At 51.0% G+C, this 15,997-nt stretch overlaps 1 protein-coding gene across 1 annotated transcript in view; it reads left to right on the top strand.

Moving 5' to 3' along the window:
- The first annotated feature begins 8,850 nt into the window (after positions 1 to 8,850).
- The window catches only part of NISCH (nischarin), a 55,715-nt gene continuing 48,568 nt past the window's right edge, over positions 8,851 to 15,997 (top strand). Inside the window, 1 exon segment of the mRNA XM_008632167.2 lies at positions 8,851 to 8,888. Within this exon segment, the coding sequence (XP_008630389.2) occupies positions 8,868 to 8,888 (21 nt within the window). The 5' untranslated portion in view covers positions 8,851 to 8,867.

Genomic DNA, 15,997 nt, shown 5'->3' with positions numbered 1-15,997 from the left:
CGCAGACTCCAAACTGTGAATGCCTGTTCCTGGACTCTGAGCTCCTGAGGTTGATTTTACCACTTCAATAATAAGGGGAAATTATGTGGATTGCTGGCAGAAGCAAGTTATATGGTGAGTGGAGAGGAACACATCTTCAGAGCCACGTTACTGCCTCAGACAAGGCTGCAGCAGGCGACGGCGCCCGGCTCTCCCGGCACAGACGACTACAATGAATGACCCAAGAGGCCCTGGTAAAAATTAATTGAGTTAATTAATTGAGCATCTGTGGCATGGCTATTTCTCTGCATGCCCTGGCTCTTAGTCCTCATTTCTGAGGGGAGAAAGTGTCATTGAACCAATTTATTGGCAGTGCTGGTTCTCTGAGGCAGAGGTTGTCACCCTCGGTGTCCCGTTGGCTCTGAGATACTCATTGCAGGTGCCTGAGCCTCAGCTGGGACTGGGCACTGTTTGAGCTTGTGGCAAGGTTTTCTATCTGCAGAGAACAGGGAGAAGGAAATATTTTGGGGAGTTTCTATGCTAGTGTTCACAGAGGAATGGCATTGCATTCCCTCCAACTGCTGCAAGCCCAGGATGGGACATGGTGCTGAGGGCACCTGCGTGGGGGAGGGCAGGCTGGGTGCACAGCATGCCTCAAGATTCCTCAAAAGTGATGTAAACCTAGTCCTTCCATTTCCTTTTGTTATGTGCAGCAGGTCAGGTCCTGCTCTGGAAGTCACTGAGTTGTGGATCAGCCACGTAGCTGATGGAAACGCTGCTGCTGGCCCGTGGAAGGGTTTTATTTTTCAGCCAACACATACAGGAAAGAATAAAGTTTTATTTTCTTAGCTATCACTTTTTGCAGCCCGTGTCAAGCTAACAATGGCTGGGTATTCCTCTGAGGTTGTAAAATAAGCTCATTCATGCTTTCCTTTCTCTCTATTTGCTGTAAGAAAAATCTGCTGAGCTTCTGTTTGCTTTTGAGGTGGAGCCCGTGGTATGGCACCAGCAGCCAAGCACTGCTCTGCTCAAACATGAGGGCAATGCCATTTGTGTTCCCTCAGCCACACAGGTACAGAGATAGGGAAATGTCAGTGGGAGCCTCTTGTTGGCTCCTTCTCACCAAGGGGAGCCTCCCTCCCTCCCTGCTGCCTTTGCTGGAGCTCTGTCATTTCCACTATGGACCGTGCAGGGAGCAGTGGCCACTTCCCACTGAGTCAGAGCTGAATCACCGCCCCACACTGAGTACGAGGGGCCCCAGGGCTGCTGGAGATGCTGCTTTGGTGGTGGTGGAAGCCGAGTCTGTATCAATGTGGGGATGGATGGGCGATGTTGTCCTTTGGCACATAATGGTGGCCTGTTGATATGTGGCATTGAGGTGCAGCAGAGGCCAGGGGAGGAGATGATAAAGTGACATGTGTGTCTTTGGAAAGAGAGGCAGCCAAAGATTCACCTGACTCCCTGAGAAGGGGCATGGTGGAGGAGTTTGGATGCTATCCCAAAACCTCCTGCCGGTGACAGACTAGCGATGGCAATATTGCCAGCATGGCTGTGGGACAAGGACAGCAGCACTTCAAACAGCTTTACCTGCCAGGAGCAAAATGCTTTAGGAAGTATAGCTAGGCATTTGGCAAACCTTGCAGGATTTTCAGGGAAAAGTGTGGTTGAGTATGTGGCCATCCTGGAGAGCCCCGGGGACAGCAGTTGTGTATCTACAGCTGCAGGAAGAGGTGGGCACACACTGACACGAGACCAGGTCCAGTTACAGTCCAAATGTCAGAGCTCACTAGCCACCACTGAAATCCTGGTGGCCAGACATAGCTGAAAAGCAGATCTCACCAAAAATTAGGTGAACTCACAGGCAGTTGGACTTTCCAGGTTTGAGGATATGCTTTATCTTGACTCATCCAGGCTTAAGCCATGGGCACATCCCAGTCACTTTGCTGACAGGCAGGTCCGGTTTGGCCTGGAGGGGCAGTCCAGAAGCAGGAATCACACCTGGGGAAGAGGAAGACACATGGGAGTGGTTGAGGAAGGAACGAGACATCCCTCCTGTCCTTTCAACAGGTTTGGGGCCTATTCTTTGGTGTGTTTTACTGGTCGAAAAGCAGAGCAGCCTCCTGTCCTGAATTCCTCCCCAGTTCTCCCATCACAGCATGACCAGTATGAATGCTGGCAGCTGGAAGACTGGAATAGCAGCTACCATTGCGTAGGCCCCACTGATTTGTCCTGTGGTTTTTCCATGTCCTTTAATCTCCAGTAAATAATCCCTCACTTCCTTGTGGTCTTTCTAATTCCATGCTCCGTGCTGGTGCTTCCTGTAAACAGCGGAGCTGGTGGCCCGTGTGTGGCCACCGCCGTGTAATTGAGGCTCTCCCCTGCTGTGCAAAGGGCATGTGACAGGGCTGTTTGTCAGGCTGGATGGGGCTGTGGCCACGGGCTAAATAATGGAAATACCAGATTCTCCCCTCCATCGAGCCAGAAGAAGTCAGGGCTGGCTCTGATGAGGCCATTGGATCATACTGGTGTAAAACCAGCACGTGTGAGAGCATCAGGTCCAGACACCAATGAATTGCACCATCTGGCCTCCAGAAATCATGATTAGGCCAGTGCTTGAAAGCAAAACTGGGCTAAATTACAGGCAATGAAGTCCCTCCAGCACATGTTTGCACTGGTGCTTGGTCTTTGATGGAGGAGCCATGTCCCATGCAGAAGCTGTGACCAGCCCTTGCTCAGCCCTAAATTGCCACATCTATGGTCTAAAATTTTGAGTGGAGTACTAAAATAAAAGAAAAAGATTAAGGGTCTATGCTGAATGAAGCCTCTTCCTGATGCTGGCTGCCCCAGAGGCTGGATCCTTTGCCACCAGAGGTAAGGCAAGAGGCCACCAGATCCTCCTTGGACAGCAAGGGAGGTTGAGAAGGCATTTTTCTGATCAAAATATCTTCAGCTGCTCTATGAGGGCAGGAGCTGTGACATTTGTGTATCAGATACCCATCCTCAAGCCTAAAAGCATTTATTTTCCCCAGTGAATTTGTGTCAAACTAACGGTGGATTACAGAGGGCTGTGACAGTGGGCTGCACTTTTTGGGTGGCACAGCTTTTCCTCCTGTATGAAATCTCCCCTCTCTGGGTTTCTGCTGACCAGTAGATCCCTCCACAGATACCTGAGCATCCAACAAACTATTTCTGCAGGGACTTCTCTGCTCCCAACAGATCTTGGGCTCTCACCTGTGCTTGTCCTGGCCATCCTTCTGCAGGGGCATCTGCACATACCTGGCTGGAAGATGTGTGTGAGTGTGTTTCTGGAGGTCTTGGTGCAGTCAGATGGGTGCAATTCTGCCAGCCCTGCCAACATTTGCAACTTGCAACATCAGTGCTGAGCTTTACACATCCATAGGAGGGATCCTCCCTTTACACATGCTCCTTTCCAGCACAGCTGCTTCCAGAAATCTCCAGGTTTCAATCCATTGGCTATTTCAACTTAGTCCCAATTTATTTCTTTTATTTACATAAGCTCCCAGCAGCCAAGCCGTGTCAGCCAAGGGAATCCTGCTCAGTCTTTCAGCATTAACATCTCAATTATCAGAGCAATGCCTTCCTCCACAAGAGGATTGAACATGTGTGTTGGAACTCCTTGAAGTATTTTCAGAGCTGAAGCATAAGCAGGGATTCGTTTTGGAGTGGCATTGGAGGTGCTCAAAAAAGTGCTGTGAGGTAAAGGCCAGCCTCAATTCATGTCATTTGATGTCACTTAATGTCTGCCACCTTGTTTAGAATGGGACAGTCAACAGGAAATATGTAGCAGAGCTGAGATTTTCCTTTCCTTTAATGCTAATGACCCAGCTGTATCTCACCACAGTGCTTGTATCCCAGGGAACTGCATGGATCCTGCTGCTGGCTTGTGTGCAGAGTGCCCACCCTGGTCCTCAGACGCTGGTGTTGGCTCAGGAAGTTAGGAGGGCTGATGAGAGGCAGCAGGTGGTGAAGTTTGAGTTTCTGGCTGCTCACCCAGCTCCAGAATGACTGAATGTTGTCAGGAGCAATCCCAGAGCATCCCACGGAGATCAGATGGGGAATATCTTTTCCTTGCCCCTTGGAGGACTGGGAATTGGTGGCTTTTTTCATTACCCCCTTTCCCTTGTGAGGAAGATGCCACATTGCCACCAGACTGGGCTCTTTTGGCTGGAACAGCCTTATGCAAAACTAGACTAAAGCAAAACCCCTACGAGCTGTTTGATGGCTCACTGAGCCCTCCCAGAAGTGTCACAGGTGGGGATGAAATTCCCCCATTCTGTCTGCATTTCTGCCTGTGCTCCTGGATCTCCCTGGCCTCAGGCTGACCATGAGCCTCCCCCACTCCATTTGTTCTGACAATGGGGATGTGAGAAGCCTCGAGAGGAACAGAAAGGCTTTGCCCAGGCAGCAGTAGAAGCCCTTCAAACCTGCAGCCAATAATCGTTGCCTGGAGCTGGTCCCTTTGGCTCCAGGCACTGCTGAATTTGCTGGTGGAGAAAACCACTGCTTTGGATCAAAGCACTGTTAAAGGAGACTTCACAAAAGTGAATAGCTCGTGGTCAAGAAGAGCTGCCAGACTCCTGCTTTCTCAGTAACTAATAAAAGTGCTTTTTAACACAATTAATGTGATGTCTTGCTAAAGACCGAGGGAAATTGGAATTGAGACATTTGTATTTTGACAGACCTTGTGGAAAACTTCTGTTCAGACTGGTAGGAATGAAACCAATAAATTTCTGAAGAAACTTTCTGAATTCAGCCTTCAAGATAATAGATAGGCTGTTCTGACTGTGGATAAATAAACTCTGTTTTTATAAGCGCCTAAAGACCTTCAGGATGACGAAGTGGAACATACTTCAAGTCTCCAAAGATGGGAAGTGGCTTCTGAGTCAAATGCCCTCCTGTGCCAGGGCTCGTATTTTAGACTGAGATCACTCTTTTGTGACTTGTTGACAGGTTTTTTGTTGTACTTTGGAAAAAAAAAAAGGAAAACGTCCCAGGCTGGAAATAGCAGTGAAACATTCCCCAACTGGCCAACCTGTTCTTCAAGAAAACTTCCCAGGGAACATAAAGCTCCAGCTGCAGCCCCAAAAACACTGACTAAGAAATGGCCCCTTAAGTAATGAGTACAGTGAAAAAAATCTATTCTGGGTTACCACAGCCCCTGCCTGAGCATTGCTCATCTCTTATCTTGTGGTGCAGGTGATCACCTGCAGAAAGAAGATTTGGTTCCCACCAGGAAATGCTTAGAGGGTGGACTCTGAACGTGGGAAACTTAACTCACTCCCTTTTTCCTTCCCCCTCCCATGAAGAACAGCCCTCCTTGCAATTCCTGCCCTCCCTGGCAGCCATCCCAAAGACAGGTGGTGAAAAGGCTGGGTCAGAGCTCATGACATTCTGGAAAATCAGGACAGGTCTCTGCATTTGTGCAAGACCAGGGCTTAACTCTGCAAGTGAAACCAAGAGAGATGCAAGAGAGGGCCATGGGTGATGAGCAACGCTGGAGCCTTGGCACTAAGCTTTGTTTGCTTTGTCCTCCTGTGTATCCACCTGCTGATGGGGGCTGTTGGATGTGCTGGCCAGCAGGATATGCTTTATTTGAACCAAACACTAAGTCAGTGGTGGAGGAAAAAAGAGATGTCACATATACAGGGTGGAGCCCAAGCCAGGCTGATGGGCTCCAAATGGATTCCTGCAGTGGCAGGAGGCTGAAGGATGGTCCTGACACAAGGGTGGGACACGGGGTCTCAGGATCAAACACCAGTGCAATGGCCAAGGGGCTGAGGCTCAGAGGAGAGGCACCAGCACATTCCAAGAGCTGGCTCAAGGAACTCTGTTTCTTCGGTTTCTCAGAGAGAAAATGAAGGGAGAGCAGGTCAGGGCTTGTGATCTACAAAGGTGATGGAAATAGGGGAGTAACGGGATTTAGGAGGTAAAGTCTTATCAGGTGGCAGGAAATGGGTACCAAATGAATCCAGCCTGTGATAAAGGCTCTTTTATTTAAAAATCATTGCCCAGGGAAGTAACATAGCAAAGCTTATGCTGATTCTCTTCTGAGAATGTTTTGATCATGACTGGTCCCTCCCCACCAAAGCAGATGCCCTGTTTCATGTGGAAATGAATTCAGGTCTGAGTTGCCCCAGGGATGAGCAGCAACCCACCCTGCCTTGGGGCCTGGATTAGGGAAAGGCAGGTTGTCCTTGCCAAGGAGCCGAGCGGGATCAGCGAAGGGTTTCAAGAAGATGCTGAGGCTTTGACTCATGTGCAGAAGAGTTCCCGGGAGCAGCCAGACGCGGCAGCATCCCTGCGGGTCGGCACTGGGCCGGTGCCCAGGTGCCCTTTAGCCCCCTTGGGCTCTGGCTGCTGGGGGCGGGGAGGACAGAGGAGGGGCCTTTTCTCTAGCAGGGGAAAAATCAATCTGCTTTCAGTTCAGCAGCTCACACTCGGGCTGGCTGCAAGAAACGTGTGCTCTGCCGCCAGAGACACCGCAGTTGCTACAGCAACTGCAGAGGACGGAGACACCCTCCCTCTGCCACCCTCCACTCCCCCAAAATAAGGCAGAGCAGGGAAAGTGGTGGTGGGGAGGCAAAGGAACTGGTAGGGACGACCCTCGGCAGCCACGGCTGCTCCGCGCTCTGCTCCCACCCACGAGCGGTGCTCGGACACCGCTCTGTTCCCATCAGCGCTCACAAGCGCTTCGTTTCCAGGTCATCAAGATTCCATTCAGCAGATCTGCAACCCGGGACGGCCTGGCAGAGCACGAACCCAGCCCAGCCAGCCCAGCCCACGCACCCGCATGCGGCGGGAGGGGGATCCGATGCTGGGGATGCGATGCCGGGGATGCGATGCCGGGGATGCGATGCTGGGCATGCTGCGGGGAGCGCCTCAGCGAAGGGGGGGCAACGGGAGGATAAAACCGAGCGGCGCTGCCATCTCATTACTATTTAAATCGGGCTCCGCGTGGTTCCCAGCACTGTGCCATCCTGCCTCCATAAAAGCTCATGGTTTCCCCTGGTGCTGCTCTCTTAAATATTTAATGACAGGAGGAAGAGCTGCTTTAAGAAACACTTCCGTGCTTCCATCCGAACAGAAGGTTATTTCAGGTGGCCAGAGCAGGCAAGAAAAACCTTTAGCTGTTAATTTTTCAGGATTCTGCAGCTATTGAAGGGGTGGCAGCACGATGACGCAGACTAGGGGGAAAAAGAGAGATCTTCTACGTGTCTGGAGAGAGTAAGGACTCCTGAGGTCTGTCCTGCATCCTCTTCCTGACTACATGTCAGTGTGGCTTGATGTCTTATACTGAAACACTTGAATGAGGCTACAGCTTTGGAGCTTTAGTGGAAAATGCTTGAAGTTCACCTGCCTCCAGATCTTGGCCGTGCACTCTGCCCTCCCCATCCCCTCTGGATGTATCAGGTTTGCTGAGTGCCAAGGATATTTGAAGGCGTCCACCTGCCAGAGACTTCCTAAGGATTTATTTGGGTTCATGAAATGTTTGAAAAGTCTGGGTAAAATTACTGTGGAAGGAAATGTGTTTTAATGCGAGCCAAATCATAACTCAGGCCATTCTGATATGAGAGAGGAGGGCTGTGCTCCTGCTTCCCTGACAGTCCTGTGTCCCAATGCATCACTCCTGCGTGGACCAGCTCAGTTATTTTGGTACTCGGCTGTCAGGGGGTGGGATGGCAGCAGGGCTAATGGAAGTGTTGCCACAGCCCATATTATTTTCCTAATAAAGCCGATTTTGTCATAGGGAAGCAGCTGGTGTCAGGCTGAAATCGGTGCCCCTGAGCACCATTTCCAGAACAAGTTGGGCACAAGCACTATTTAAAGCAGACAGACGTGCCAGGCACAGCCCCTGTGGTGGCCTGCACCGCACTGCTCCTTGGTGGGAACTGTGAACTCTGCACCAAACCTCTTTGTTAATGCCTGTCCCTTCCCCTGCAGCCGTGCTGCAATCAGGTTTTCATTTGAATTATGCAAAAAGGACGGTGTCAGTGATTTCTCAGCACTGATTTTGTGGAAGGGCAGCTCAGTAATTTATGTCTTCAATATCCAAGGACAGCATTTGTGGAACCTTCTGTTGCTGCTACCCAGGATAAGAAACAGCCTCCCAAGAGAGACAGGGTGGCTGCAGTGGGCCCCAAAAAGGTGCAGGGAGCATATCAACAGGTGTTTGCATTAGTGGTTTTGATGGGACAGGATTTCTTAATTAGCAAGACCTTCTGAAAAATCAATCAGCAGACGCAGCCAAGTGGATTTCTGCACATCTAAAGGCAGGAAAAGAAATAGCACAAGATCTGCTCGGTGCTGCAGAGGGGAGGATTTCAATGCTGCTGAGCAAAGCGTGTGTGCCGCATCTCTGCATCCCGGGAAAGGTGGGATAACCCAGTGGCTGGAGCAGGGAATGCATCCAAAAGAAAGCGGGGAGGGGGGGGAAAGGGCAGCCCGAGTTTTGTGGAGGGTCATGAATTCTCTCCCAGAGAAGCATTTTGAAGGTGAGATGTGCTACAAGAGTGCTGAGGATTACGGGTTTGTGTCTTGCCTCCAGGTCCCTGGGCTAGAGGGGGGGGAGCTGAAGGCAGGGCTGGGAGCCCCATGCTCTGCCTCCTGCCCTGCCTCTGCAGCACGGGAAGCCATTTCCTAAAGGTTTGGAAAGAGATTTTGTGCAAGTTCTTTCCAAAACCCCCAAATCAGGCTTCCAGCCAGGGTTTTAACCCTGCTCAGAGGGCAGAACACACAGAACCTGGCAGGATCAGGCCCTGCTTGTCTCTTTATCCCTCCCCGGCTCTGCTTGAGCAATAACCTACTTTTTTTTTGCTTTGCAGAAAGAACATCTTGGATTATGTTGCTGAAAATGAGAGGTTTCAGTCATGGTATCAGATGAGCTGCAGGTAAGCAGCGGGTTTAATGTCAGCTTTTTTGGAGCTTCTTTATTCTCTCCCCTCTTTGTACAAACAAACCGTCTTTGTGAGGAAGTTCATTTTCCTTTTTAGCCACAGCATTTGTCAACATGGCTTCCCAATAATCCTCTCTGTGCAGATAAAGGCGAGCTGGCAGCCACACCGCAGCCCTCACCTCCAGCCTGCTGCCTACTCTGGCTCATTAAGGGACTTTCCCCTCTCTTGCAGGGCAGAAGCTGTGCCCACATGAAGGATCCTAACTCCCAGGGTGACACTCAGTTACCCTTAACTCCATCCTAATCAGCCCTGTCCAATTAAGGTGCAAGGGAACAAAATCCCAGGCCCCAGAGCATGTGGGATGTAGAGCCTTTCTCCCCTCATTAGGCAATCTGGGGCATCATCCACCAGAATCTAGTCCAGGGTATAGGAAGGCAAAGAGAAACTTCACTTGGACTGCCTCTGTCCTTTCCATGTTCGTTCTTTTTGACCTCGCAAGGCTCTCAGACCAAAGTATCACTTTACATTAAAAACCACCACAAAGCCCTTCAGATCAAAGCCCTGACACAGGCCAGGCTGCACACCCTGCGGGTTGCCAGCACAGGATCCTGCCCAGGATTCACACTGCCCCAGCTTAACCAGTGAAGGCAGGAGAAGGAGCTGACTGTGCCAGGGAAGCAGCACCTACTTTCACAGCCCCACGCCCGACTGTTTCCCTTCGGTGCCGGCTGGTTTGGAAGATTTTAACTTGCAGCCTCCTTAACTGCTTCATTTCTGCTAATTTGCACTATCCCACTCCCAGCAACATCACCAAACTCTCCAGCAGTGTGAAGGTGGGTGAGCTGAGATGCCCTTGCTGCCGAGCTAAACAGCATTGGGGCTCGTTTTACTGCTTAGAAATCTGTAAGGCATCAAGCAGGTCGATGAATAATCCAGTTTAAAAATCATAACAGAGGGGCTGGGTAACTTTATACAACACTGGCCTAAATTCATACATCAAATGACAAACTGTAATGAAAAATTAAAGGGCCCTGCTTGGCACAAGTTGGGTGCTGCATGATTTGAATCCCGGGAAGCAGTCACCTCACGTGGAGCAGCTCTGCCCGTGTCCCTCGTGCCTGCGCAGAAATGGTGCAGGGGTTCAGACAACCTGCACAGGCATCAATTTTTTTTCCCCCAGCTTGTGGCTTTTCAAGCTCAGCAGTGCTAAAACGTGACGTGGGCTCACAAAGGACACGTGCAGCCCGTGGGGTGAACCGCAGCCTGAACAGCTCCCCCAGCAGCTGTCCTTCTAGTAATACATTCCTCCTGGACAGTGTTTCAGGGGATTGCTAGGATTTGAGGAGAGAGGAGGCTGGCTGGAAGTGAGACAGGCTCCAGGTTTATCCTTGAAAGCCCCTGTGCTGCAGAGCCTGGGGCTGCCTTTGGCAGCCTGCCTGAAGGAAGATGTCGGTGGAGGCTGAAGGCTGCCTCGTGCTGTATGAACCCACCAATCCCCTTCTCAGCCAGCTAAGTTGGAGATAAATCTCCCTATTAGCAATGCATAAAGCAGGCCAAAATTCGAACAGCTTCTTAGGCAGGAGGTGAAGCAAAAGCTCAAAATAACTTGAAATAAGTCCTTTCTGTGCTCCGGGCTAGAAAGTGGTTGTTTTGGAGCTTTCCCACAGTGTGCCTGGCCTGCCTGCTGGGAGAGAGGGGTGCTGAGCAAGGCAGCAAAATCAGGTAAAAAATAACCCCATCCCAACGTCAGCAACAGAGCTGAGAGGAACCAGAAGTCCTGAGCTGTTTCGAAGTTGTGTTAAATAATAAAGCAGAGAAATGAATAAATTAGCTGAGCATCTATTTAGGTCAGCCCTCTCCGCTTCTCCCAGCCGCCTCCGTGTGCCTCCTCCCCGCAGCGATCAGCTGCTCGGTGCACGCTGTGCCTGCGGATCCGCTCCCTCCTTGGGAACAGCCGGGCTCTCGGGAAGTGCGGGTTGAGCAGGTGTCACGTCGCCTGCACACGTTCACCCCAGCCTTCGGAAGCGGCAGGCGAGCTTCCTTTTCCGTTACTGGGGCAAAAAGTGTTCTGGAAAATCCCATTAAAGCACTAAGCGTGGGCTGCGCACACATGGCTGCTCCCTTCCTGGCGCAGTCCCCCGCACGCAGCCCCGCACCGAGCTGCAGGGTCCTGCTCCACGGGATGCAGCTGCCCAGGAGCTGCGTCTCCCTGCTCTGCCTGCTCCGCTGCTGCCAGCCTGGTCATCCCCCAGCTCTTTCCCATTCCCAGCTTCCAGCCACGGCAGCATCTCCACCTTTGCAGACCATCATTCCCCACCCTGCAGGTGCCCCAGGCTCGGTTATGTGATTGCAGTTGTCATCTGTTGATTTGGGGACATCCAGCCAGATGGACCAGGCTGATTGACACAGATGGGGAATCAGCTTTTAAACCCCTAAGCTCCCCTCAAATCATTCAAACACTTCCAGAAAAATGGAACGACTGTGCAGTCCTATATATGTCTTTATTTACATGTTTCCCAAGCCTAAAAAGCCCTCTTTGATGTCCAGAACATCTCGTGGGTTTCAGCTATAAGCAAGCTGGATAAACACTGACCAAGATGGAATTTATCTGCATCAAGGGCTGCTCCATCTCAGCCCAACTCCTGCTGGTCCTCCCAAACTCCACAGGTAGCTGGAGGAGGTCTCCAGTGATGAACCCAGCCAGAAGCAGCATCCAGGGTGTAGGCAATGGAAAATGAGATGTTACTAAGTTTGGCCAGGCTTAGCTGGCTCCTTGCAGGTCCCAGCCTGTGAGTCACTGGTACGTGGGCCACCAGCACGGCCTCCCCTCTGGAGGAAGGAGTGGAGGTGGAAAAATAACAAGAGGAAACCAGTTGTTAGTAGTGCCAGCTCCAGGGAGAGTGGGAGGAGGTGGCAGTCCTGGAGAGAAAGGTCAGGGCTGCACTGCAGGCTGCTGCCTGATTTTTCCTCCTGCCGTCATGGTAGGAAGCTGCTTACAGGAACACATTCGTGCAATATGTATGGAGGGTCTGGGCTGATCTGAGGGGGGAATGAAAGCCTCCAACAGCAGCCAGAGGTGATGGAGGATTTGTTTCTGGTCCCTGCTCACTCATCTCCTCTGATTTCTACTAAGCTGAACTTGAGTACCCCTGTTAAAAGCAAATTTTGGCCCCTTGCAAACATTTTAAAAGAAGATCCTCTTTTCAGATGTACTGGGAACAAACACATCCATCTCCCCACTGTGGCTAAACACCAGTGCAGAGTGTTTGTTTCCCAGTCCCTGCCCCACCACGGCACTGGTGCCCACCTGCAGCTGAGCCAGAGACTCTCGCTCTTACTCTTTGTACTGGTCCTTGGTGACAGTGGCAGGGGGACATTCAGGCATAGCCCATGAGCCAGTGACCCCGTTCCTCATCCAAAGCCAGTGAAAATATTGATGGGAAAAATAAAAGATTGCACATCTCCAGCCTCTTCTGGTGCCTCAGCTCTCTTAACTGGTGCTAACTGGAGTGCATCAGTGGAGGACGCAAGCCTCAGCTACTGTTCCCATGTCCCTGCCATCAGTCCAGGAGCACTGTGCCATGACAGCTCCCCTTCCCACAGGGATATCTGCAGCTGTGGATCAGCACTTCTGCTCTCCTTTGCCTTGCAAGAATTCCTTTTCTCTTGAACCCTCTCATCTGACAATTGCCACCAGTTGCCAGTGGTTTTTCTCACCTCCTATCCCAAAAGCACAGAGCCAGCTGCCTCTCCACTGGCTGACTGGCATTTTCCATCAATGAAACGATTTCTTTATGCCTTCAAGGAAATTACAACAGCTTTCGGCGGGGGGGGGGAAGGCACAGCCAGGTAGGATGCCAGGTCAAGGGGGAAACTGCTGTGTGAAACTTGCTGTTACTCCCTGGTGATACCCCCGCTCCCCGAGCGGGACTAATTCTCCCACTCTGAGCCAGAGCGGGATCTGTTATGCTCAGGCTCCCTCTAGTGCCTCCATGCCCCGTTGTTCTGGCTTCTCTGGAGGCGTATTGGCCATTTGTCCGCGGGGACTGTCCACCACCCTCACTCCCCTGCAGCGTCGCTCGGCTCTACAGCACAGCCAAGCCCTGTTTGCCCACAGGCTGGGAACAGCCCTAAAATCGCCCCAAAGCCACCGGCACCTGCCAGGGCAGCGACCTCTTGGGGACCTGTCAGACAGCCCAGTCCTGGCTGCGCTTGCTGGGGTGAAGGAGGGTGATGATGAAGGTGGCCATATCCCACAGAGTGCTCTCTCTGACAAGGCACAGCCCTGCACGCTGCAGCTGCACTTCGGTGGTGTCTGCAGGGCGAGGTGGGAATGGGTGGTGATGGGTGAAGTGCCTGAGCTGCCCTGGGAGCGGCCCAGGGTGGAAATTTTCCGTGTGAGCCAGCAGGGAGAGCCATAAGTATCACTGCACTCTCCCCACTGCTTGATACCTCCCCACGAGGGAGCAGTTTGTAGGGGTCCCCCACAGTCTGTGCCAGGCAAAGGCAGCTGGACTCCTAATCAACACCTGGAAGTGTTTATCACTGCTTTTGTGCTCAGGACACTGGGGAGCTGCGCTGTCACGCTGCGTCCAGCATCCTACACGAACATGGCCTTTCCTCGTCTTCCTGTGGAAATGGGTAGGAAATTTCCACATGTTTTGGGAAATGACTGGACCCAACCTCTGCTCAAGCCCTTGTAAAAACTCAGCCTGGCTCAGCTCTGGCACCAGCACCACGCTGGACAATGGACAGTCCCTGGCATTACTGAATGGGGGCAGCCACAGTAATTCTTTACTCCAAGTCAGAGTCTGCTCACAGGGAGGGAGGAGGCAAGGTAGGGGAGGCTGCTGAAATGTGGTGTCAGCATGAAAAGTGTGACAAACCTGACAGAGATCAATCAGCATAAGTGTGTGAGATGCAAGGACAGCGACTGAGATACAGTTGTCAAAGGCACTGTGAGATTTTTTATGTTATGATTTTTTTTCATAATTGCTTTGCAGCTGGAGTAATTACCATCCTATTTAACAACAGCAGCTCCTTTAATAGAGGACACTTGGGCTAACATGCACTAATTAAGTCTGTAATCACTGGAAGTGTGACTAAAGGTTTTGAACTGGCCAATCATTCTCAGTAACACCATAATTAGAGGCAAAGCAGCTCATCAGGGCACGGGAGAAATTCAAGGGGGCTTGATCCTGCCTTGGATCATCCTTTTTACCTGGTTCTCTGCATTGGTTTGTAGGGATTTATAAAGTACCCTGAACATGTTCCACTCAGCCCCATGAACTGAATGCTCTTCCACAGTTTCATTTTAATAATTTGGCGTATGGATCTTGTAATCACCTGGGCATTAAGCACAGCTTCTCTAAACCCCACCTGTCTGACTGCTCATCTGAGTGGCCCCAGCAGCAGCTGGGAAAAAGCAAATTATTGCTGTATTGAAATTATTGCTCCAACAGCAATAATTACAGCAAGAGCCTGAAAAAACTTGGAAAAGGTAGATAGAACCATAAAGTAAACCCTTCTGTTTCTTGCTATGGAGGAAGGCTCAGAAATTAGTTTAAAAAACCAAGAATTTTCATAATCTAATGGCCAAGCTAAGGGGGCTTGGCAGCCTTTCTGCCTTTTGCAATGCAATGAAGGCAAACACACCTCCGGGATTCAGTTCTGTCTTCCACTGAGTGTGGCTCTTTGCATTATCAGGAAAGTCAGGATTTCTCTCTACTGTTGGCTGCAATTATCTGGCCACAGTGATGTACAAATATTTTAAAACTGCAGATCACTACAGTGGAAGGAATTTTTAAAACCCAGCAGTTTAAAAAGTCAGAGGTTTGCATATCAAGGAGGATTTTGAGCAGACCTTCACAGTCCAGCTGCAGTAAAAGAATATTGCTGGTTTTCATCTATTTTTACACTGTTAACAGCAGATGCTCAGAATGGGAGTGGGGGTGGGAAATTAGGCCAAATACACTTTGCATCTTAGGTCTTGCTCAAAATAAGAGAAATACTGACATTAAGTTGCATTAGCTTTCTTTTTCCTGCCTATTTTCCTTTCATCAGCATTGCCCAACTACCAAGGATAATAGATTTTTCCTAATTTTTGTGATAGGAAGAGCTTGTTTATACGTATCTGAACTTGAGGCAGAGTAGCAATTGCTCTGCAAGCAGTCAGCCACTGGAAAAAATATGCAGTTCACTCTCTGAACTGGTCATGGGGCTTTTGGTCTCTGGGCTGGTTTTTTCAGTCCAGGTTACTTTAAGCAATTCACTTGTGCCTCTCATTGTAAAATAAAGGCAGTGCCATAAAAAGATGGCAGCGTGTTCCCACAATGCAAAAGAGCCTGGGCCTTTTCTGCTCATTTTTCAGAGGTTCCCATTTGAAATCACAGCAGCCTTGACCAGAAATGCCAATGTTGGTCAACAACCCAAGGGGCTTGGGCAAGCTTGGCCTTTGGTTCCTGTTACTCCTGTGACACTTCACCACGGGAGATGCTTCAATCCATGACCATAAATCCAGTCTTTCCTTGAACACCTCCAGGGACAGTGGCTCCACCACCTCGCTGGGCAGCCCATTGCAGTGTCTACCCTTTCCATGAGAAAATTTTCCATCATTTCAGTGTCTTTCACATTATAAAACACCGAAGTCTCGGTCTACATCTTTTGCAGGAGTGAGCCTTTAACCTCGCAGCCTGGCCAGCTGGGGTGGAGGAGGTCAGGCACAGCACAAAGCCCCGCACCGTGCCACGTCTTTGCTGGGCATGGGGGGGTTTCGGGGCTCACCGAGGTAGCACAGCCAAAGCTGCCAATTGTCTGAAAGTAAACAGAGCCGTTCGCGGCCTCTGGCGCTCCACACAAATAAAGATGAACGGCATTGAATGAACCCGCCGCGAGGAGCATTGCGTGTATTGCCCGAGCGTGGTGGAACGCGCAGATAAACTGTGCCCAGATGCCCACGGGGCCGGGGGCCTCAGGCTCCGGGCAGCGCCCCGCGCAGGGCGGCCTCGGCTCTCGGCTCCCCGGGCCGGCAGAGGCCATGGTCGGGGGGCATGTTAGTGGGGGGACCGTGTTGGTGGGAATCGTGTTGGTGGGGGAACCGCATC

Source organism: Corvus brachyrhynchos, unplaced genomic scaffold (assembly GCF_000691975.1).
Source record: "Corvus brachyrhynchos isolate BGI_N302 unplaced genomic scaffold, ASM69197v1 scaffold4, whole genome shotgun sequence".
NCBI classification, from domain to species: domain Eukaryota; kingdom Metazoa; phylum Chordata; class Aves; order Passeriformes; family Corvidae; genus Corvus; species Corvus brachyrhynchos.
Note: the sequence above shows the minus strand (reverse complement) of the source record. Positions and strands in the feature narration are given on the sequence as shown.